Here is a 25,119-nt window from a genome sequence, read left to right on the forward strand (position 1 = left end):
TCGGGGGGAAAAAAAAGGTTATCACCATGAAAATACCTCTAAAATTCATCCAATAATTCAGCTTCCAAAGATGATGTAATTGAAAATAGATGGTCAACGTCTATATAGAAATTCTCTGAATTCAGGCTATTTTAAGAATAAGCTTATGGATACGAATTGAATCCCTGAGCCCACTTGAATGTGAGGAAAAAAGAAAAGGCACCGGAAAAGGTACGGGGGTGCCTGGTTCTCATCACTCTAGATCACACTTTTGAAGAGAATGCTCCCTTCACTGTCATGTTACTTTTTTGCAGCACAAATTACTTTTCTGTTTGCAACATGGACTGCAGTGATGCTCTGCTTCAGAGCATCTGCTGATAGCCTGCGGGGTTTAGGGGGAAAGCTCTCTCGTGCTGCTCATGAGCTGTTTGGTGTTGGGTCTTTTCACTTTCACACTGGAGACCGCCATAGCCAGAACCCAGGCACTGGGCAAGGCATGGGGATGGACGGTTTTCGTCAGTGTGAGGTTGATGGTTGGACTCAATGATCTGAAAGGTCCCTTCCAACCCAGGTGATTCTGTGATTCTATGATGCACGTAGTCCAGAAGGCGCCCGGTTGCAGTGCCTTGCTCATGGCTGAACCCATGTCAGATGTTAGATCAGTGGAGGAGCAGACATCTCTCTATAGGTCAAATCAGCGAGAACTACTACTGGTGGTCAGATGGTCATCCTAAAGAAAGCTGGGATGATTCTCTCCTCCTCCATAGCAAGGGGCATGGGGCATCGGGAAAATTTATTCAACTAATTCTTCACTATTGCAGAGACCTGAGACATTGACAATATCATTGATCTCCCCCGTGAGACTTACTGGAGGTGTGGATTTTACTTTTTACTAAAGGTATTAAGATTGTTACGAGGCGGAACTCAGCAGAATCCTAATCACATCGGCAAAAATGGAGCCAGTAAGTTGTGGGAAGTGATTAATCCTCTCTGCTGTCACTGCCGTGGCTATGGCTGCATTATTGGACTCGGATCCCCGCCTCCACTTCCACATCCCGGAGACAAGGAAGACATTCACAAACGGAGTCCAGCAGAGTTCTGCTACGATGGCCAGGGGGCTGGAGCCCCTGGCGTACAAGGAGAGGCTGAGGGAATCAGCTTGGAGAAGGCAAAAGGGAAAATCTAACTTCAAGTCTCCCACTCCCAAATGGGAGGTGATAAAAAAGATGGAGACAAATTCTTCTCCAGGGCATTCAGTGAAAGGACAAGGGGCACAAGCTGCAGCCAGGGAAATTCTAATGGGACATAAGGAAGAAATTCTTCCTCGTGAAGATGATTAAAGTCCAGAATAGGTTCCCAGAGAGACTGCAGCATCTCTCTTCTCGGTGAGTTTCAAAACTCAACTGGATACGGTCCTGACCAACCTGCTCCACCTTTGACATTACTGATTCTCAAATATCAAAGAAAAAAAATGAATCTATAAATACAGGCTGGGAATTGACATCAGAAATCAGGATGACTGCATTGTTGCTGACTCAGCACACCTCTTCCTTTCCCATTCTCACACCAAGGAAGTTTCTGGGTTAGAGAGGCGTGCAAAGAAAATACAGCATGATAAAGGAGGAGCTCCCAGAGGAAAATGCCATGTTTAAAGTCAGTCTCTCCTTTCTTTCAAACCCAGCTGACAAGGAAGTATCTCTAACGAGGGATCAGATCTTTCCCACAGTCCATATTTTAGACTTGTTTATTAACTTTTTGGTATTAAGAACCCAAGGACTTCCAAAGCCAGGAAAGAGACACCCAAAATCCTTGGAAGTCAGAAGTAAAAAACACCAAGTTACAACATATCCTGTATTTTTCGGCCACTTTGGGGTATGTTCATCTTTGAGGGGATGCTGCCTACCCTCAAAAATCCCATTTTCACATGTGGGATGTGTCTTCTCTGTTTAGCAACTACTTGGGAACTACACGTATCCCCACCACCCTGCCAGACACAAGAAGACATCATCCCAGAGCCCACCAACCGGGCAGATGCTTCTCCTGCCATGTTCTTCAGGCACACTCTCCCAGTGACTTTTGGACCTCTGAGGGTCCAAAAGAGGGACCTCTTCCCTCTGATGTTGGTGGCCAGATGCTCAAAACCCCCTAGCTCATCTTGGCTTGCTTTTTTAACCTCCTTGTCCCTTTGCGCCTCTGCAATCTCACCCTGGGCTCTTCCACATTCTGCTTTTTAACATTTCCTATTTTAGCAAACCACCAGGCAGGATAAACCTGATACGGGCCTGCGTAAGTAAGAAAGTTAGGCCTAAGCATGAACTAAAATTGGCAAAAAAGGGGAAAACTCCCTCTGTGGGATATAAGCAGTTATTTCTACATTAATTTCAACCTGTGCTACTCCAAAATGCAATTTTTTTCCCTCATGTCTATTCGTACAAATGCAAACACTCTTTAGAGGGAACTGAAACAAGCTGAAGCAAATATGTCTCACTGTGTGTGAGCATTATCACAATAAAATGTGGTTTTCAACTGAAAGCATCCATTTCAGCTTCCTAATATTGCGAATATTGTCATCATCATTTGCCTCTGAAAGGAGAATTTTGCAGTAAGCACCTCAAGGAAACAACTTCTAGACTGGTAACGTTTTGAAGCGTCAAATGAATCCCTTGAGAAATGCCAACCCTAGAAGTTATTTAAGCTTGAAAGGTGTAAAAGTAATGGGGCTTACTGGCCAAGCTTCTCACCAATGCGCGCTACCAGCCAGCTTCACCATGACACAGGCTGTAACGCAAGAAAAGGTGTTCAACCTACAGCCCCTCCCCAGGGGGTTTCAGTAATTGGGCATGGAAAGTGACAAAAACTGCACGTCAAGCTGCTCAGACCAGAGAACCTCAAGGGTCACTCAGGTAAGACTGCTGTTTCCATTCACGTTTGCAGTTAGATTTTCAGACCACAGCTTTAGCAGATGAAGAACATAGATTACATTTTATCTCTCTCATATGATGGGTGTTTTCTCTTCTTTACCTTCTAATGAATGGATATTGTGTTTGAGCCTGGATCACGACGCTATAATAAATGAAAAATACCACTTGCAAGTTATATCAACTTCAAATTCCCTACTGCCTCAAGACTTCTACAGTCTCTGACATCAGTCATTATATTTAATCCAAAGGTCTATCTTGTGTTTGGCATCCCCTTCTTCAGGAAAGGGCAGTAACCTCAACTGTTTGGAAGAACAACCAGGAAGCCGTGGACCAAGGGAATAAAAAGGGCCAGAAAAGGACATGGAATACACAAGTGTCTGCAAGGGTGAGGGAAGAAGGCAGTAATTCGAGGGAATGATATTGGAAAAGGAGGATGGGAATGATGGAAGCTGGATGCAGGCATCCATTAGGATGAAGCTGCCAACACAACAGCTGAGCCATTTAGCACATGGAGAGGAATGTCCAAAATCTACAGGGAGCCAGAAGTCTCCTGTCTTTGCTCGCATCCACAGTCAGGGGGGGAAATGACCCAGTCAAGCTTCTCTGGACACCTTTTTACAGAGAAATTATCTCATGGAGGATAATTCTCAATAGCAGGAGGCTTATAGGGCATCCATTGTTCTCCTTCCTGGCCCAGAAAAAGTGTGTTATGGATTAGTTGCTGCTGTAAATGCGAGAAACTGATTTCCACAGAAAACAACTCTACAGCAACACTTTAGCTGCAAATGACAAAACAAGAGTATGTGTGTTTGGGTGTGTTGGATAGCTATTTTTGATCGGTGAGAGCCTAAATAGCAATTATCTGTCTATCCTAACACGAACACTGCTCACAGCTCAGAAAGAGAAGCAGTCTAGCCAAGTGATAAGACAAAAGGGTGAGAAAATTAGAAGGAATATGATAAAACTGTGACTACTAATGTAATCTATATCCAGAGGGAAAACAAAGAGCATCCAAAATTAAGGTGTATATCAAAGAAGTGTCTTCTTGCTATGGATGCAAGGTTGTCACAAGACATCACTCTAAAAGGTTAATATCCATGGTCAGATAAAATATTCTTTTACTTTAATAAACTGCACTTGGACCGAGTGAATAAACCACTGTGAAACAACCCACACAAAGAGGGTTTCTGGTTTAAGACACACTGCAACGTTACCAAGTTCAAGTATTGACAGCTGATGTGAAAAGGCGAATCAAGTAACTGGAATATCCTTCAGCGCAGACATCGGCTGGGATATGGGAGGGATCTGTAAAGCCATAAATCCCCTGGGGAAGGGGAACGGGGAGTGCTAGTCATTATTTCTCACAACACAAAAATCCGAGGAACGAAAAAAAATCTTTGGCGGGAGGTGTAAAACAAAGCAAAGCAAGCTTTCTTCCACACAGTGTGGAAATCAGGCAAGGAAACTGATCACTTTGGAGGCCGACACAAGTTACAGAAATTAAGACATTCCTCAGAGGAAATCCATGTAGGGTTATTAAGTACAACGACTTCCTCAGGGATAAGAAGTTCTATGTATGAGAGAAAAGGATGCCATGATGTACTGGTGTACGCCTGACCTGGTTTTATCTTCTTTTCCTAAACACCTGCTCCTTGCCCAGGACCACTTGAGTCTGAAAAAGAGCAACTATTTTTTTTGTTCATGACCCACTGTGAAAGCTGTGCTTTTCTAAGAGCCGTTATTGCCTGCTGTCACTCAGCTGCCGTCACTGTGCTCAAGAAAACCTGGGCGGAGGGGTTGGTGAACCAGAGGAGTAACTATCAGCCCCACGCGGATGCCAAACGCATTCCCTCTGGCGATTCCACGGGCTGGTTACTCATCATGGGTAGAGGCTTCTCACAAACCTGTGCCATGAGCACACACACTACAGCCAGCTAAGCCTGACCTTCGTTCTCAGCAACACCCTTCCTGAACCACCCTGTGGAAAGGGAACAACTCCACCGCAGCTGCAAAGCTTGGAAGAGTCGAAGCTGCATTTGGAAGACGGTGGCCTGGAATGAAGTTGGAATCCTCGCTTTAACTCCAGGAGAAGGAGCAACATATTCTTAGAGGCGGTGAGGGATGAGAGGAGGCACACAAGCAGCCCACAAACCCAGCCACAGGATTGCGGAGTTTCAGAAAAAGGAGCATCCACACCATTCAGTAATGCGCGTTTCCATTTTTTTTTTTTAACAGGGCATCAAACAGAAAAAAAAAATCACACCCTCTCACTCTTCCCCCTCCCTTCCATCTGCATCCTTAGTTAAAATACTGAAAACAGGTGTACTTACAGGGAGGTCTGTAAAGGCTATACCTGTGGGGGGAAAAATATCAGAATTAAAAAGACAAAGGATTTTTTTCCTTGCTTGGCTACATCCTTAACACACTACAAAACATTACTCCGTTCCAATAAATCCCACCTCTGACCCCGCATGTCACCACCGGTTGTATTTAGAAGTAACTTCCCTCCCCAGCCCCATCCTGTGCAAGGTTTTGCATCGGGAGAAAGGTTCGGGGAAAAGCCTAATTTTTCAGACATTTTTCCCAAAAATTCGATTTTCTAAAAAGCAGCTCCTCTTTTCTTTGCTTCTCCCTGTGTTGCTATGAAGGAGATCGTTTTCAAGACTCACTTTGGCTTTAGAAACAGAGTTTTACTATAAAGTTGCTTCAGTTTAGGCTATTAACTAGTTCTTCTTACCAGCCAGAGAGACGGGAATGAACAACCCAACTTTGCATTACAGCTGGGGAACAGCCCTGCAACAGGACCAAGCTGCAGCCGGGAGCACCCGAGGAATACTGGGCAACGAACAGCTTCGTCCTCAACCATGCTGCTACAGTTCCAGATATAAGAGGTGGGAAAAAAGTGTATGGTTTCCCTTTTCATTTGTATTTGGCATGACAGAAAACAGATATTTAAGCCGTTGCCTAGGATGGTTAAGGGAGCTGCGGCTGGAGACAACGCTCAGCTACAGCCAGGCTGGGCGCACGCTCCGCATCTGAGTGAGGTGTGAGGTACCGCTCCGAAGGAGGGTTCCTGTGGTGTGTCCCTCCATCTGCCACAGGCCAGATCCAGCAGCGAAGCAGGAGCACGGTGAGACAACTAGCCAACGATAGGCTGAGCTTAATTCATCTCCTAAACCAACCTGGAAGGTGGGGTCTTGCCCCACGCGTGCTCCCAGCAATGCCTTCTGGTCCCCGCCAGAGGAAGGCTGGTACCCACACCAGTATGCCCAGTTCTGGCACGCATCCCGTCTCCCAGCCACGCAGCAGTCCCTCCTGCCTGGCACCGAAACGCACTACAGCCTGCACTGAAGCAAGAGCACGTCATTCTCCGATTTTAATGTTAGGACGATTTTAACCAAGAGCTGCAACGTAATGTTACCACATCAGCCTGAAAGGGTAATTTAAACCAATTTTAGGAGTCAGCAGAGGAAACAAACATTCAAAGCAGCACAGATCCAAAACCAAATGCTTGGGAAAAAATCCTGACTATTTTACTAAATAAATAGCCAATATGGTTTAATTAACACCCTGGCAGATGGCCAACATGGTTTAATTAACATCACAGCAGTTTGGACCTTGCCTGTTGAGTACCTTCTCTACAACCCAACCAAAAATTGTGTATAGCAGTGATGTGGAATACCTGGCTGAGAAAAACGTTCAGTAACCATTGCTCTCACTCCAACACTTTGCCCAAATATTGTCCCTCACTCAAGCCTGTTTTTCACTTCGCACTTGTTTTACTCAGCTCGATGAGTAATCGTGGGCTGCATCAAAAGAAGGGTGGCCAGCAGCTCGAGGGCGGTGATTCTACCCCTCTACTCCACTCTGGTGAGACCCCACCTGGAGCACTGTGTCCAGCTCTGGAGTCCTCAGCACAAGAAGGACATGGAGCTGTTGGAGCGGGTCCAGCGGAGGGCCCCGGAGATGCTGGGAGGGCTGGAGCCCCTCTGCTGTGAGGACAGGCTGAGAGAGTTGGGGGGGTTCAGCCTGGAGAAGAGAAGGCTCCGGGGAGACCTTCCAGCCCCTTCCAGTCCCTAAAGGGGCTCCACGAAAGCTGGGGAGGGACTCTGGATCAGAGAGTGTAATGATAGGACAAGGGATAACAGTTTCAAACTGAAAGAGGAGAGATTTAGATTAGATATTAGAAAGAAATTGTTTCCTGTGAGGGTGGTGAGCCCCCGGCCCAGGTTGCCCAGAGAAGCTGCAGCTGCCCCAGGAGGTGTTCAAGGCCAGGCTGGACGGGGCTTGGAGCAACCTGGGCTGGTGGGAGGTGTCCCTGCCCAGGGCAGGGGATGGCACTGGATGATCTTTAAGGTCCCTTCCAACCCAAACCATTCTATGATTCTATGAAAGCTGGTTTCTAACCCTTACACTAGAATGAGACCAAGGTCCTTGAGTCTGCAACCCTCTGGAGCCCTCCTCTGCCACCCAGGATCACTCAGAGCCAAAGGCGGCCTGGCTTTCCCACGACAACTCACGGAGCTGCATCCAGCACATAGACAAGTATATGATTTTTGAGTGGACTACAAGGTGGGTGGAAAATTGGCTGGGCTGTCAGGATCGAAGGGTCGTGAACAGCAGCTCAAAGTCCAAGTGTTGTCCCTCAGGGATCGATGGTAGGGCCAATACAGTTTAATGTCTTTAGTAATGACCTGGACGATGGGACAGCGTGTGCTCTCAGCAGGCTCACAGATGTTATCAAACAGGAGAGTGGACAATACGCTGGAGGGCATACTGCTATTCAGAAGGACCTCAACAGGCTGGAGAAACGATCCAGCATAAGCCACGTAAAGCTCAACAAAAGCAACTGAAGAGCCCTTCCACCAGGTTGTAATATTCCCAGAAAACAGGACAGGCTGGGGCTGACTGGAGAGAAAGCAGATCTGCAGGGGATCCTGCTGGGCAACAAGTTGGGCAGGAGCCAGCAGTGGGTCCTTGCAGTGAAGTAGGTCAACCACATCCTGAGCTGCATCAGTAGGAGTACAGTTGGAGCTGCGTTAGTAAGAGCGGAGGTTAAAGGAAGGGATTGCTCCCTTCTCTTCCACGCTTGTGAGTCTAAACTTGGGAGTATGACGTCCACCTTTAGGCTCCCCAATACAAGACGGACAGTGAGACTGGAATGAGCCCAGCAGAGGCCAACGAGATGGAGAGAGGCTAAGGGAAAAGGGGTTGTCCAGTGCTAGGACACTTATTGCTGCCTTATGGGAGGGTATCAAAAAGATGGACTTTTCCCAGAGATGCATGGCGACAGGAGGCAATGGAGACAAGCTGCAACATGGGAAAAGTCTGATTAGAATTAGGTGGGAAAAATTCAGCATGACTGTGGTCAAAGACTGAATGAGGGGACCAGAAAAGTCCCCTGTGGCATCTCTGTTCTTGGAGACAGTAAAAACTTGATGAGCTTCTGAGTAACACGGTCTAATTGGTCCTGCTTTCAGCAGGGCGTTGGATGCTTGACCTCCAGAGATCCCTCCCAACAAAAATTACTCTTCTATAAATAATTACTATTCTATAAATAAACTTATTATACTGCCTTTAAACTAAGGTATTGGTATGTTTTGCACTCTGTTACCTAAGTAAGACCAATAAAATGCTTTGGGCACACAGAACTAGATCTATTGCACAAATATGTCCGCTTAGAGAGTTCATCCTGAATCTGCACTGCTACACACCCGCATCCAACATGGGCAACAGCAGAGAGCGAAAGATTAGGGGACTGGAACATCTTTCTCATGAAGAAAGGCTGAAGGATTTGGGTCTCTTCAGTCTGGGAAAAAGATGACTGAGGGAGCATCTTATCACACTTAAACGGTGGGTGTCAGGAGGATGGGGCCAGGCTCTTCTCAGTGGTGCCCAGTGACAGGACAAGGGGTAACAGGCACAAACTTGAGCACAGGAAGTTCCATCTCAACATGAGGAGGAACTTCTTTCCTGTGAGGGTGGCAGAGCCCTGGCACAGGCTGCCCAGAGAGGTGGTGGAGTCTCCGTCTCTGGAGACATTCCAACCCCGCCTGGACGCATTCCTGTGCCACCTGCTGTGGGTGACCCTGCTCTGGCAGGGGGTTGGACGGGATGATCTCCAGAGGTCCCTTCCAACACCTGCCAGTCTGGGATTTTGTAATCACAGCTCTAACTGGGCAGCTGAACTTGAAACTGCACTCTTTCTCTGCAGCACCTCCAAAGCTGGGGTCCAATTTAAAATAACAAACTTCATAAATCTAAGGACATGAGAACTGTATAGCTAAAGAGATCTGGAAGCAAGAGCGAGTGTGTGAAGCGCCTCTCCTGTTAGTCCGCGGGACATAGGTTAGTGGTGGTTTGGCAGTGTTAGGTTGCTGGGTGGACTTGATGATCTTAGAATCATAGAATCTTCATGGCTGGAAAGGACCTTTGAGATCATCGACTCCAATCATACACACACAAAAAAAACCCCCTACAATCTCTGTCACTAGAGCATGCCCTGAAGTGCCAAATCTACATGTTTCTTAAATACCTCTAGGGATGGTGACTCAACCATCTCCCTGGACCCTTCCAACCAAAACGATTCTCTGATTCTATGACGTGAACCTGATCATCATCCATGAAATACTTGAATACTTTTATGACTTGTTGCTGAGGAGAAGTGCCATTCAACCCACACAGCTCTACACGCTCCTGCAAACAGTTATCATCCAATCAACTGTTCTTACAGAGACACCAGGCTGCAGCCAAGCTTGATATTCTCCATTCATTTTAGATCTGGTTCATCTTTAAAGTCTTGTTTTAAACCTCTCAATGTCCTTGCTTTCTGCCAGCTTGATTTGAGGACAGTCCTGTCAAACCCGGGCAAAGCTGGGATTGACATCCGTGGATCTCTTTGCCAAGCAGATTCCTTCGTTATCTCTCCTGTTCCTGTTAATCTCTACACTGGTTGAGAACGGGTGTTTTGCTGTACAGGTTAACTTCGTCTTTCCAAGTGCCTGCACTAGAACTCAGACTACAGGAAGATTTCTATGCCAAGACTTCAGAGGGTTGCATGCTCTTTTTATAGCCCTGCTGCTCCATTTACCTTGGTCTGCTGGCAAAGCCTGAGACCTGAAACACTCCCACACTAGTCCCTGAGCGAACTCATCCATGTCATCCCAGAGACCTGCACCAGTCACATTCCCTCATCATGTCCTGTGTCCAAGCCTCTCCGCCTAGTTGCTGGAGCCCCAACATTTCTCAAATTTCTTCCGCTTTCTCTCCTAATTCACTCTCACCACACTTCTAGCCACATCTCATCATGCTTTTTATTGCCAGAACTCCACTCAGAACTTGCCATCAGTGGCCGGAAGACATTTAAGACATTTTCCAGAAGAGAGAATTAAGACTACATACGATGTCAAACAGTTTTCACGTGACGTCTCCAAACAAAGTTCAAGACTTAGCTCCCACCAGAACATCCAGAATTTGTGATGGTCAAGAAAACAGTTCTTATATAGAGCTCCTGATGGATCTGATTAAATGGAAAAGTATGGAGACAATGGGAGATCATAGTTAAGCAACAGGAGAAACTGCAAGGAAAACAAAGCAGGGGGTGTGTCTAATTAACAAATGAAAAGGAGAGGGTGAAATGGTGCAAAGAGAAAGGGTGAAGAGAGAACATCATCTTTAGGGAAAGACAGTAGTTCCACTAAAAGCAAGACAAATCCAAATGCCCAGAGGCAGGGCCCTGAAACCCTGCTAACTGGCATCGCAAAGGGGCTGATCAGTCTCATGAATATTTTTTATATCTGCAGCACGAATACATAATGACCTGATTTCCTAAGAGGAGAGAGATACAGCTCCAGTGGCTTTGTGTCAGGGAACATCAACAAAAAGCACATTCATCCCTTTCCTAGTAAATCTCAGGTTTACACAACAGAGAAATGAGATTCTCAGGTTAGCGTAAGTTTTCATGAAATGTTCAAGATCTTCATGGAGATGCTTCCACTAGGGCAGGAAGTGTTCTGGCTTTCAAATAAAGCATTGCTCCTGCCTCCATCTGGTCTCGGTTCCTCTGCTGAGATCCCCCCTCTCACATCTACCTGTTCAGTGCCCAGAAGAAGCTGCGGAACAGCCAGATGACTGGGATCTGTGGTCTTATGGGGCTCAGACACCGTCTCCTCAACATTGACTTCTCTTGAAGCACTTCTCTTGAATGTTGTGTTTCTTTATCAATGGCACAAATAGACACTACTGGCCCTTAACAAGAGTCCAGATGATCACAGGCATCACACAGTGTCCAGAGAAGCCTGTGTCCAGATGATTTCTGAATACCTCCACAGATGGAGACTCCACAGCCTCTCTGAGCAACCTGCACCAGTGCTTGGTCACCCTCACAGTGGAAGTGTCTCCTGATGTTCACCAGGAACCTCCTGTGTGTCAGTTTGTGTCCACGGCCTCTGGTCCTGGCACTGGGCACCACTGAGAAGAGCCTGGTTCTGTTTGCTTTGCACCCTCCTTTCAGGTATTTATACATATTGATGAGAACCCCCTGAGCCCTCTCTTCTCCAGGCTGAACCGGCCCCGCTCTCTCAGCCTGTCCTCCCAGGAGAGGTGCCCTTCACCATCTTGGCAGCCCTTTGCTGGACTCTCTGCAGTATGTCCATCTCTCTCTAATACCGGGGAGCCCAGTACTTTTCCCAAGAGCTCACCAGAAATGATGCAGTCTCCAGACACACACTGCACTCTAATCCCACTCCTTCCTTCAGCCCAGCCAGTAACCCAAACCGGTTTTTGTTCTGGTAGGTCTTTTGAGCAGGGTATTTTTCTACCAGCTTCTTCATCTTGAATTCAACAGAGGCAAATTGACACAGCAAGGAGAAGCAAAGGAAAAGAGCGCTTGTCCCTGCCAAACCAAATGAATTCCAGCACAAAAAGGGAGATGAACTTATCAAAATTTACGGCATATCTGATGTGACAAAAAAAAAGGACAAGAATTGTATTTATTTATTTATTTGTGTCATCCAAGGGAAAGACATTGTATGTGAAAATGGCTTCAAGTCTCTATTTTAGACAAATCAGGTACGATGGATGCCTGGAAAACATCTGTGAGATATTCCTTTGGGCAAAATTTTGAAGTCCTTAACTTTAGGGGAACTACTGAAACAACTGTGGAACGAACCAAATTAGAGGTCAGTGCCCAAGTAAGACTCTTATGCTGAATTAATGTCTGACTTTGGGAATGCTTGGACCAATGTCTTAAGCCCCTTTAAAAAGTGAAAAGACACTGATACAGTGGCTTTGTAGCCAGTTGAATAATACACTAACTAAACTTCCCACTTCTTTATTTCCCTGCTGCCCAGCCATTAGCCATCTTATCCAGCCTCCCACCGGCTGTGCAGCGGCAGAGGAAAGGTGTAGAATCCTAACCTACCTAACGGAGCAGCATAGAAACCATTTTACGTGCTGGCAATATTTTTGTCTCAGAGCCAATTTACATCCCCTGACCGCTGCTTAGCGCACTTTTTCTCTGACATTCCTTAAATCTTACCCACAAACGTGGGACAAGAGTTACAACACGTGCAAAGCACTAGAGTAAACAGCGGCGGTGATAGCAGGGCAGGAGCATCCCTCTCCTGAGAACACCTTTCTTTACTTACCTAAACTGTGGCCATTTTTCGTGTAAAAGCAGGTATTGTTGATAAGGTTAACACAGCAGCCGATCACATCCCCAGTGGTGAAGGTAGGGCCGTAGGGCTGTCCTGTCCCCGAAGAACAGAAGGAGTGCCCGTCGTCACCATGGTACCCATAAGAATGTTTATCCCATCCTGCAGAAGACAAGACAAAAGAACAGGTCAGCAATGAAGCCGGTTTAGCAGAATGACACGGCAACTACAGCTCTCAGGAGACAACTTTCTGGTAAGAAATTTGAAATTTTGATTCCCGCTTCCGATTCATCCCATTAATTCACTTTCACACACCTGTAACTGAAATTAACGATCATCAATAACAACTCATCATTTGTGTTTCAACTTCATTTGTCCCTTACGAGAAATAACAAAAACAGATTGCCAAAGTCATGTTGATAAAGACAATTTTTTGTTTTAAAAAAACAGTAAAACCCTGCTTCTGTTCTATCTTGCCTGCAGTGAAACACGCTCCTCTTTGTAAAGCATTTGTGTTTCCCACTAAAACAATCTTCCAGTAAAACCATTTAATAAAAATAAAATTTAATAAAAGCTTTGTCCATACGTGCTGCTCGCAGGCGTCACCGAGCAGCTTGAGGCAACGTTTGCACTCTCGTACTTACATTTCCCTTCTGACAGTTTATAAGGATTTCCGCGCTCCCCTTAGGCAACAACATTTCCCGTTCTGCGGACAGTTTAAAACACAAGCCTTAAATGTCAACGGGCAATTTTCCAAGTCAATTGTAACATTAATATCTTTTATTTCTTCTGCCAGTAATGCTGTGCCAAGGGGTAAAGCTGGGCTCAGCTTTACCGGCCTACTTGCCCTTTTCTACATCACACAGTAATTCTGAGTTCCTGATTTTGTTCTGTTCCACCCCAATTCTGTTGTAAATTCTTTTGTGAATTTCTTACATGTAGAAACGCCACATATAACCACTAACTATTGCAAAGAAGAGAGATTAATCCACCCTTTAAAAGCTGAAGTGTTCCTCAGGCAACACACCGGTCTTTGCTTTTCAGGACTCTTGCAGAATCATCCAATCATAGAACGTGTTGGGTTGGAAGGGACCTCTAAAGGCCATCTAGTCCAACCCCCCTGCAGTGAGCGGGGACATCTTCAACTAGATCAGGTTGCTCAGAGCCTCATCCAGCCTGGCCTTGAATGTCTCCAGGGATGGGGCCTCCACCACCTCTCCGGCCAACCTGGGCCAGTGTCTCACCACCCTCAGTGTAAAGAACTTCTTCCTCATGGCTAATCTAAACCCGCCCTGCTCTAGTTTAAACCATTGCCCCTCGTCCTATGGCTACATGCCCTTGCAAACAGCCCCTCCCCAGCTTTCCTGTAGGCCCCCTTTAGGGACTGGAAGGGGCTGGAAGGTCTCCCCGGAGCCTTCTCTTCTCCAGGCTGAACAACCCCAACTCTCTCAGCCTGTCTTTGTAGGAGAGGTACTCCAGCCCTCGGATCATCTTCGTGGCCTCCTCTGGACCTGCTCCAACAGGTCCATGTCCTTCTTGTGCTGAGGGCTCCAGAGCTGGACACAGTACTCCACGTGGGTTCTCACCAGAGCAGAGTAGAGGGACAGAATCACCTCTCTGGATCTGCTGGCCACGCTTCTTTTGATGCAGCCCAGGATGTGATTGGCCTTCTGGGCTGCAAGTGCACATTGCTGGCTCTTGTCCAGCTTTTCATCCACCAGTACCCCCAAGTCCTTTTCCACAGGGCTGCTCTCTATCACACCCTCCCCCAGCCTGTACTCATGACGAGGATTGTTGTGACCCAAGTGTAGGACCTTGCACTTGGCCTTGTTGAACTTCATGAGGTTTGCTCGGGTCCACCTCTCCAGCTCGTCCGGGTCCCTCTGGATGACATCCCATCCCTCTGGCACATCGACCGCACCACTCAGCTTGGTGTCATCGGCAAACCTGCTGAGGGTGCACTTGATCCCACTGTCTATATCATTGATGAAGATGTTGGTTGTGGCCACAGAGTGATTCAGCAAATGCCACCTGAACCTACTAACCCATCCCTGCCAAATTCAGTTGTCATTACTGCTTATCCTTGCCCCTCTTAGGAGACCAGCTACGGCAGGCAGGGAGTCATGGGGAACATTCCTCTCACCAGAGAGTTTAAAGAAAGCATGACACACTCTGTCTTATTGTAAGACTTCAAGAAGAATCAGGATCTTCTACAGTTCTTTGGAGCCTTCCTATGAATTACACAATCAAAACCACACCTCACAGAGAGATGTGCTTCTATCAAAAAGCCTGAGACAGACACAGCATCAATAACAACCACCTTCTTTTAAACAGAAATGCTTGGATCCTTAGGCAGACTGCGCCAACTGAAGCGGAAGCGAAAGAAGGTGCTTTGACCATCTACTGACCTTATACAACCCGAGGGTAGTGCAGAACCTGTTCAATGTGGAGCAATGGTTTTGGCAAAAGGACTACAGAAGAAACGCAGTGACCATGGGAGGAGAGGGGTTAAAAAGTAGAAAGTAAAGTGCACATTCTGCAATAAGGCAAAAAAAGACCGAGCACACTGCAAACCAGAGAGGAGCCCTGTGAAGGTGGGCTGGAGCACTTCTGCCAGCCATCATTTTCCTACAAAAAAACCAACAACTACGTGACGGCACTAGAAACTTAATCCCATCAAATAGTGCCCAGCTACATGCACTCAGGTATCTTATCATCAGCGGGACCCACATGCTCGGGGTTTCTCAGAAAACCATGAAACACCTGGTGCACGCCAAGGCCCTCCATTTGTTGCACCACACCACATGAATGCCAAGGGGAAAGGCAGGGAATGGAGCAAGACTGAAACATGCCACGGTCTGAGAATTTGGACCTCGGGGCAAAGTTTGGGAGTGAGAGGTGTGAAGGACTCCTAGTCTAGAAATGGTGAATGATTTCCTCTTGTTAAGTCCCACAGACCCACAGGAACAGACTGAGATGTCCCAAGAGTCAGCTCCATCTTCCCTCGGAACAGCTCCAAACAAGCTGCTGACAGTAGCACCAGTCCTGTTTAATATCTTCATGAAAGCCAAGGACGGCAGCACAGACAGCGCCCTCAGCAAGCTCAAAAATGATGCCAAATTGGGTTGCCAAAAACAAAGGAGGGAGCGATAGGGGCTCTAGAGTCTGTTGTCAAACTTCCACTGCTGAGATTCCATCCAGTAAAAACACCATTGAAATACTGAGTTTTTAAGACTGTGGCTCCTTTCCACTATCCCTTTTATTTCCTCTGCTGCTGCACTGTGAAAGGCTGCCACGGCTGATCTATTATTTTAGTGTCCCCAGACACAGACCAGTTACACGTGTGTCAGTTCAGAACTTCTCTAATGAAGCTGTTGGTAACTTCAGATGAGAACTCTAATCAATTTATCTCCTAAGCTACTTAGTAATACAACCCGAATACAAACTTCTAGCTCTTCTGCATACACAACGTTCCTGGCATTACAAAGCATTTAATGAGAACTTGTCATCGGTTCCATTTAAGCAGTGAGATGCTTACACACCACGCACCAGGTAGGGCTATCGTGACATATGCAACAGCGTGCTCAACCGGGAGGACAATGTCACAAAATACTTGTGCCAATGCAGACACTACAGGTTCTGTAGTAAAAGAAAAAAAAAAAAAAGTTTAATGACCTACAGATTACAACTGATCCTGCTGAAAAAAATCTCCTCCTGCTCCTGTAAGACCTGTGCTTCACAGTACGGCTACTCGCTGTGCCACCAAACACGGCAATGGACTCATCGATGCGATGAACTCCAATGAGAAGTGACTGGATAAAGGCTTTGAGGACGGTGTCAAATTTGGTATGTATCGAAACAGTGCCTGGAAAAAGCTTGATTTGAATCATGTTCTCCACAGACAACCACCAGTTAAGGAAATCTTGCTCACCCGGCACTTTGCTGATGACATACAGAGTCAACCTTTTCAACTCAGATGTTGTATACTGATGAATCTGGACCTGACACAAAACCAAGTGTTTTAAATTTCTATTGTTACCCTTATCATATCACCATGGTCAGCTTAAAAAAAACAAGCAGGATTTGTTTGAGAGAACTTACTGTACTCACCATAAACGCAAGCTCCGTGGCGTTAATTATATGCCTAACTTTTAGTTATTTATTAATGAAATAATGTATCGGTATTTCTAAAATTCTGCCCAGAATAAACATGGGGGCAAAGGCATACAGGTCATTCCAGCACTGGCCAACTTCAGACAGCCTTCTGAAATTTCCCAGTAATCTAAATTAAAAATAACAATCAGCACTTCTAATACTTCTAGGCCAAAGTTATCTGGGCCTATTCGTTTAAATAGCGTATCCCTATCGAATGTGTTTGGTGTTCTCTGGGATTACCAGCAGAGCGGGAAGTAACTTATCGCATGTATTTTGCAAATACATCCTCCAACTTCTCTCCATCTACAAAAACGCTTGCTGAAAACTTGGGACTTTTCTGCATCATTAACAATTTACTATCGCCACCTAGTAATAGGTCTATGATATTACAACCTTTTCTTTGACTCCTGCGACATTACTCACACCTCCGGTCACTCAATAGCCTCGTCCTTTACAAAATCTAACACTGTTTTAATAAGGGCTGAATCAGACTTCCTATACGCCTTCCCTACACTTACATCTGCAAGTTCTCCAGGAGGTTTGACCTTCACACCACTTGTACTCAAGCATTTCAACTTCCACTGCCACCCAGAAGGCAGAGACGAGATTTTATTATCTGCATGTCCTTAAAAAGAACGGCCATATGGGATATGGGGTCAACCCAGAGAAGTATCTTGCTCTCAAGAAGCGGATGCTTATGAGAGGGCATAAGCGTAGGACGTGCACTTTCTTGCTCTTACTGAATAACGGTCCCACTTTATAACTCCCTGCAGCACAGATATACTGATTCAGATGGAGATTGCACTCATTTGCTACTCCTCAAAGGATTTTCTTTCCATTGCGTTGTCCAATCCTTCTTTAAGCACACATAAATATTCACACCATCCACTGTACCCTGCGACAAGGAGTTTCGCAGCGTAACTATAAGCTCGTGAAAATGTGTCTTCTGCTACTTGTATTTGACAGTCTGTAGTTCTCGCACTGGAGATGGCAGCAAACCACATGTTCAGTCTCTCCAGAACATCCATCACTGTATAGACCTCTACGAAATCCCCACAATCATCCCTTTTCCAGACTGACAACTCCTGGCTTATTTAGCTATTCCCTGCATACCCACCCGTCATCATCTGAACCTTTTCCGGATTGACAGTGTTGCTTTTGCGAACGAAGCTGAAGGTGCTCTGTGGAGAAGGGAAGCAGGCTGTAGCTGTTCTCTGCACTGTTCCCCAGCCCTCTGTGAGTTAATCCCAGCATTTTCCCCTTTATTAGCCTTTTTACCACCGAACTGACGTTTCCAGGAAGCTATTGTAATCACTCCAAAACGCATCATCGCTCTCATGACCCTGCCCTATCTGTGCGGATTCCCATCTGCCATCTCACTGCCGGCGCACTCAGCCTCAGCCCCCTCCCACCTTCCTCTCTTCCACCTCAGCCCCCCTCCAGCACCTTCCAACTACCGCCATCAGTGGCTTGCGATCCTCCAGCCTGGGCTAGCGAGGAGCAGGCAGCTGCTTCTCAGAAAACCCTCGGAGTACCCACGCACGAACCGTTTCTGACCAGTAACCCATTCCAACAAGGCTGTGGGGTTTAAATAACGTCCATTTCAGTCTCTTGGTGATAGCTGATGTCTATCACAACGGACACTTCACACCTACGTGCAGTTGACCAAGTCTAAAAATTCTCAAATGCAAGCGCGGATCCCTTACAAAATTACAGAAATCTGGACAACAAGATTGGAGAACATGCTTTTCTTTTTCTCGTCAAAAGTAGATCACGGACCCCCGAAGGACCAGACTGAAATCTAGTGAGGTAGAGTGTGGCTGGAGGGTCCAGTTAGCACAGTTCTCTCACTCCTTCCTTTTCCTTCCCCATCCTCTCTTGAAAAGCACAAAATCATTTCAAAGAGGGGAGACAGGCAGAGAACAGAAAGGATCAGGCCAACTGGCCCACAGCAGCGGTCCAAGCAGACCCTAAACATCCTGCCTCCTATGGCTCCTGTTGTCACCACACGTCATTTTGAAGACAAGAGCGCTTTGAACACGCAAACATAGAGGTGCAGGTAGGACCTCAGCAGCTGGTGAACAAAAAGAGGTTAAAATGACATCCCTTTGAATTGGACCCTTCAACCCCCAAACATAGGTACAGGATTTATGAACAGCCAGACAGATGCAGCACAGCTCAGATTGTGCAACCAACCAGAGAGAAAAACAGAAACAACGAGTAGGGCTTGGGAGGACATTTTTATATGTTCAGCACCAAACTGAAGTTCTGTTTGGCCTGCTAACAAGAAAAAGCAGATACGCTGATCTTCTTGGCAGAATATCTTGATCCCAACACACAGTGAAGAAAAAAAAAAAAAAATGAACAGCAAGTTCCATTGCTGCTGCTTGATAAACAGGCCAGAATTATGCAATGCCAGACCACGTGGCAGAAAAGACTTGAGTTACTTCAGGACACAGTTACAGGATCAACTCATAAATACTCACCTTTAAGGGAGCACTGGAGTTAGACAAAGGGTGCTACGAGCACCCCTAACTATCCTACAGCCATCCCTGCCCAATCCCACCTTGCCCATTCAACGTCAGCCCTGCTTTACTCTTGACTTTTTGGGCAGAACCTGCGATGGGCCTAAGGTCTACCTATATCTGGGATCAGGCTCTGCCTCTCAACACAGCGACGGGGAAGCGGTGCTCCTGGGCTGGGACACCATGTACCTCTCAGCACTGTGGAAGTAACACGGCGTTTTAGCTTCCCGTTTCGAGAGCGTCAGCAACATGCACAGAACCTCTTCTAGCAGGTAAAACTGCCATCGTGGCTACCTCCCACACATAGGAACACAAGGACCTGGACATGCTGCCCAATTCTGAAAGCACGTAACGTCAGGCGGTACACAACAGAGGCAACGCAGCGCAGGATGCCCTGACAGAAAGTACCGAGAGCAGTAGGTCTTCGCGGGCCTGCGGCTCCTTCCGCACAGAGTGCGGAGAAGAACGGAGACTGACGACATCCTGCATCACGGTTCAAACATGCCAGACGCACCAGTGGGCACAGGAGAACTGGGAAGGCAACGTTGACAGGGATCATGGAAAAGATGGTTGTTCCAATAAGTTACAGCCTGACACCTCAGACTCTTCCTGCTCTGCCGCTTGCCAAGCTTAAAAAGATGGCAGACAGACGGACTTTACCATTGACATGTGGATCGCCTCCTGCCCATGCCCATTCCAGGGGATAAACGTGTTCGGCTGCAGCTCAGCCAATACATTCAAGGCAATCGGTACCTGGGGCAGAAGCTGCTGCAAGGGGCAGGGTCTTCCTTGCTCACAACAAATTCAGCGGTAACCTGACCCGCGATCACGGAAACCCGAAACATCTCAAGTAGTAAGCGAGGCCAGTGAAGTATGTATTTGGCCACAGGAAGACAAGACGGAAGTTCCTCAGAAAGAATCTGCAGTAAGATTTGTAAATAGTGGATTTGCCTCTGCTATATCCCAAATAACATGTGACGACTTTGGAGGCTTAGTCTTCTGGACAGACCTCATTGACTGCTCTGCAGTCTTTGCAGTGTCTGTGTCTTTCCAAATTTTAACTGTACCTACTTCGTTCTCTTTGTATTTTGAAACATTTTTCATTTTTCTCTCCTCCCTGTTCTTGTCCAGCTTTTTGCCAGTGGCATTCTTCTTCCCACTCTTCTGGACAACAACCCTAGCTTCCCACAGCTGCCTGTGCCAGGGCATGACGCGTGCAAACACTAGCTGCAGAGGGACAAGAACTTGTGTCGACACATTGAAATAAACCCAACAAAATAATTTTATTAAGATTTATTGAATCCAAAGTCCAGCAGAAACAGATGTACAACTTTTGCTTGTACAGTGCTTGGGGAATGGGATGTTGAGGGTGGAGCCAGCTCCGGAGCCCAGAGTCGCTGCTGGACCACGTTCTGGCCAGAGGCTGGGCCATGTCCATGCGCTGCGCCGTGCTGGTGCTCAGCCAGCTCCGGGTCTTTGGCAGCAGTAGAGGATGATGTCAGTGGAGGGGAAGGTACATTAAACAGAGGCTGAACAGATGAATATGGTGCGGGGAGAAGTAAGACGTTGCTTCTACAACGTCCTGGACAGAACAGTCCCAAAGAGGGACTGGTGTCTGCAGGGACAGGACAAAAATAAGCATGAGGAAGAAGCTGTTATCACAGCAGAAGTAGAACCACCCTCTGTTGACCGCTCTACCATCTTCCAGCAGATTTGGCTTTGCCAGTGGATGTGCCTTTGGGGTACGTTAGCTCAGAGCAGTGAAAGCATGCCTCTGCCCCCAGCAAAGCGTAGGCTGAGCAAGCCCCCCGTGCTCCTACAGCCTTAGAAGCTAAATGCCCAGTCAAGAAAAGCCTGTTGTCCCAAGAAGCACCTGGGGTGCTCCAGCATCTCAGCTGTAAGTTCAGTTTTACAGCATTTATGCCAAACCACAGGAAGTCGCATAAACATCAGATGCTTGGGTGAGAGCAAGGAGGTAGCTTTGTTTTTCTTCATTCAACCGTGCTTCAGAATCAGACCAACTAGTAATGCTGCAACTCAGCTTTCTCTTTCCACAACCAGCCTACAAAAATAGCTGCTCAGTGGCCACAGCAAGCCATGCTGGGATGGTAGGAATAGGGGAGACATGGTCCTGGCATGGATCAACTGTCTAGGTACAGTCACAACACCAGCTGGAGGACAGGAATAGGATCAGGGAACAGCGCGCTTCGCGTATTACAGCATCTTCCTGGCAGAACTTCAAGGGCCTGGATATCTGCCCAGAACACATCAAGGAAAAAAAGATGTCCCTACACCCCACTTACTTAGGGACACCAGAAAATGAAGAAGCCCTAGCTAGTAACACACCAAACTTTTCTTTCTCAGAACAGCTTCTACTTCTTCTGCAAGGTGGCAAAATTGAGAGCTGGAATGCGGGAGAAGCCCAGACGTTGCACCACAGGACCAAGGCATATACAGAAAATAAAACCACTTCGCCCCACGGAGGACAAACTTCCTAAGCTAGGGGTTAGACATGCTCAGGTCCCATAGTCTTTGTAGTATCACACCGAATCGTGTGCACGGTAATGGTGCCGTGCAGCACACCCCACCGCACACGTCCCAGCGAGGGACTGCCATACAGTGGCCTCCCTCTCACCCCAGCCCCCAGCAGACCGAGCAGATTCATCCAAGGCTGGTTTGGCCCCTACAGATCAACACCAGATGATGCTAATCAAAGAATGCAGGACTCTTGGCAGGCCTGGCTGTAGAGTTGGCCGGGAGGCTATTCCATGTTTTTGAATAAAGTACTTGCACTTGCAACTGTAAAAGAGACAAAGCTCAGACCAAGGAGGACTTAAATGTGGCAAGTATCCAAAGGAGAGGGGGGAGAACAGAAAAAAAAAGAAAAAAAAAAAGAGAAAATGTAGAATCGTAGAATAGTTTGGATTGAAAGGGACCTTAAAGACCATCCAAGTCCCACCCCCACGAGGGACACTGCCCGCGAGACCAGGTTGCTCCAAGCCCCGTCCAGCCTGGCCTTGAACCCCTCCAGGGATGGGGCAGCCACAGCTTCTCTGGGCAACCTGGGTGAGGGCCCTCACAGCAAAGAGTTTCTCCCTAATACCTCATCTAGATCTCCCCTCTTCCAGTTTGAAGCCATCACCCCTTGTCCTATCACTCCATGCCCTTGTAAAAAGTCCCTCCCCAGCTTTCCTGGAGCCCCTTTAGGGACTGGAAGGGGCTGGAAGGTCTCCCCGGAGCCTTCTCTTCTCCAGGCCGAACTCCCCCAACTCTCTCAGCCTGTCCTCACAGCAGAGGGGCTCCAGCCCTCCCAGCATCTCTCTCGTATTAACAGAGAACAGGAACAAAAGGACACGGTGATTCAAAGATCAAAAAGTCTCCAAAAAAGACAGCTAAAAAGGCCTGCAAGAATTTGGGAGATCCAGCAGAAGGCGGGTGCTAACAAGGATTGCCTGATCCACTGCAGACACTATAAGCAGAAAGTAACACTGTAAAATCTCCTTTTTAACAATATTGAACCGGCATGGCGATTTTTAGACCAGATCAGCAACTCCTACCATTTGACAGCTACTGCATGTTAACTAGGCTTCAAAACACTAACAAACCACAGTCTAAATTTAATTAACTCTACCCATTGACTCATAAAGAGAAAAAAAACAAAACCAGAAGGCTCTGGATGGCTGCAACATGGCCAGCACCTTGTTAACAGGAATGGTCTGTTCCACCTGCCCCAGAGATTTGGTAACGAAGCCACTTCTCTATTACTTTTTATGCACCTCACCACAGAACACAAGTCATCAAGATAAACGTCCCGCTTCCTTGAATGAGTAAAGATGGCAACTCCTAACTTACAAGCTTGATGGGCCATCTCCTGCCAGAGTCAGAACATGAGCTGGTCTTTCCTATACCAGAGAGGTCAAGACAAGCTACTCGTGATTTATAGCCCTGTAAAGAACACAACATCAAAGCACGACTACTGAACAGGTTGGTTCTATCTACAAAGGCTCAAAAAGCTCTCTAGCATGATCAGGTCACCACTGTACTATTCTACCTATTACATTCCCTGACACACCGTGCCAGAGGGGGTGGGGAGAAGTGCGGGGGTGCAAAACAAAGTAGGACACAGATTTAAAAAAAAAAAAAAAAAAGTCAGATGAGGGGTTTTGCCATTTCTCTATTAAGCAGCAGGGGCAAAGAACAAGTTGGATACAACAGCTTATCACGTACACAGGCTTCAAGTCTCATCATATTAAATAATTCACATTTTCATTTATAGGCCAACTTTTCAACTTTTAGCTGAAGGGCAAGAAGACCTCCATAAAATATTAAGACACCTTCAGAAAAATCTTGCAATGTAACGGCCAAAAGCCATTTTAGAGAGACACTGAGGCAGAGCAGTTAAATGACTCAGCCAAAAGCCATGTTAGAGCTCCCTGCGAAATGCAGGGGGCTAGCATCCAGCTGCTATTAAAAACAATCCCTAAAATGGTATTTAATGAGGTAAGAAAATTAGGAACAAAAAAAAAAATATTTATATAAACACAAGACCTTAGGGAGAGAGAAGTCTTCCAGAAGAAGCTCATCTCGTGATGTTAAGGGGATGCAACCAGGCCTTCTAGATTCTAAACTCAGGTTCCTGAAATACTTTCCACATCAGTTAAGGTAAAAGCAACAGGGTTTTCCGAAAAGGATCATATTTATCCATCAGTAAAAATAGCTGCCATCCATCAGTTGGAGGTGTAGTGAAATTCAGCTTTGTGTTGATGTTACCTTTTATCTGAAAGGCTCGTATAATAGGTACAGCCGCTAAAAAGCATTATTTTTTTTAAATCCGAAAAGCAAGCAGTGCTGATTACAGCTCCTGTTGGTGGCTAAATTGCTGTCTCTAAATTGCCAGTCAACTCTTAGCTGTCACTAAGGTTACCCGGATTGTCCGCAATCGGTGCTACAGCTGGAGATGCAACCTGTGGTATATTGGTGAAGGCCAGATCACAAACCCCAACCACGTAACGCCATCTCCGCTCCGCTTTGGAAACTCTCTTGTTTTCACGTGGCACAAAACACATTAACACAACCTGCTGTCTGACGGAAAGCTCCACGCAAAGGCAGGCTCCAGTGAACCTGCATCATACATTCCTGGGAATACGCTGCATACGGAAAGAGTGCAGAACCTCTGCAAGGAGCCAGCCCACCTCCCAGAGAGTTACGGCACAGAAATTAGGGCATGGAGAGGCGCAGGACAGCCAGAACTCCGGAATAAAAATCACTTCTTACTCACCCACGCTGACGCCTGAGCACTTAATAGCCAGTGGAAACACTTTCTTTGGTTAATTTTCCAAGGCCAGTGCGACCCCCTTGAAATACCAAATCATGGTTTTGTTCGGATTGAATGACGTGGCTGAGCCCCTTCCCAATTATTTCCTGGGTGAAGCATGGTTACCGAAAGCTCAGCTTTTGGTCTGCCTCCTCCATTCGGACCTGAAGCCTGTGTGCCCAAAAGCTAGTCTAATTAAAAAGACAAAAAAAAAAAAAAAAGAAAATAAAGACAACACCTCCCTAAAAACCCGACCAAATGTCTGGCGGCAGTTCTTCTGGCTGCAGACATGCAGACAGGACAATCAATACACGCAAACACATGAACTGAAGGGGGTCTGAAGGGGAAAAAGGCAGTAACTTTTACTTTATACAATCCTATTTTTTACATAAATCATAGAACCATAGGGTTGGAAGGGACCTCTGGAGATCATCCAGTCCAACCCCCTGCCAGAGCAGGGTCACCCACAGCAGGTGGCACAGGAACGCGTCCAGGCGGGGTTGGAATGTCTCCAGAGACGGAGACTCCACCACCTCTCTGGGCAGCCTATGACAGGGCTCTGCCACCCTCAA

General features: G+C 46.7%; 1 protein-coding gene across 4 annotated transcripts in view; it reads right to left on the reverse strand.

Annotated features, from left to right (window-relative positions):
* RANBP10 (RAN binding protein 10) overlaps positions 1-25,119 on the reverse strand; it is a 91,331-nt gene that overhangs the window by 29,943 nt on the left and 36,269 nt on the right. For all 4 annotated transcript variants that reach the window (XM_054201473.1, XM_054201472.1, XM_054201471.1 and 1 more), the window contains exons 4-5: positions 12,548-12,715; positions 5,231-5,253 (exon numbers count right to left, since the gene is read on the reverse strand). In XM_054201473.1, the coding sequence (XP_054057448.1) occupies positions 5,231-5,253; positions 12,548-12,715 (191 nt within the window). The remainder of the gene's footprint in view (positions 1-5,230; positions 5,254-12,547; positions 12,716-25,119) is intronic.

This window comes from Rissa tridactyla, chromosome 4, assembly GCF_028500815.1.
Source record: "Rissa tridactyla isolate bRisTri1 chromosome 4, bRisTri1.patW.cur.20221130, whole genome shotgun sequence".
NCBI lineage: Eukaryota > Metazoa > Chordata > Aves > Charadriiformes > Laridae > Rissa > Rissa tridactyla.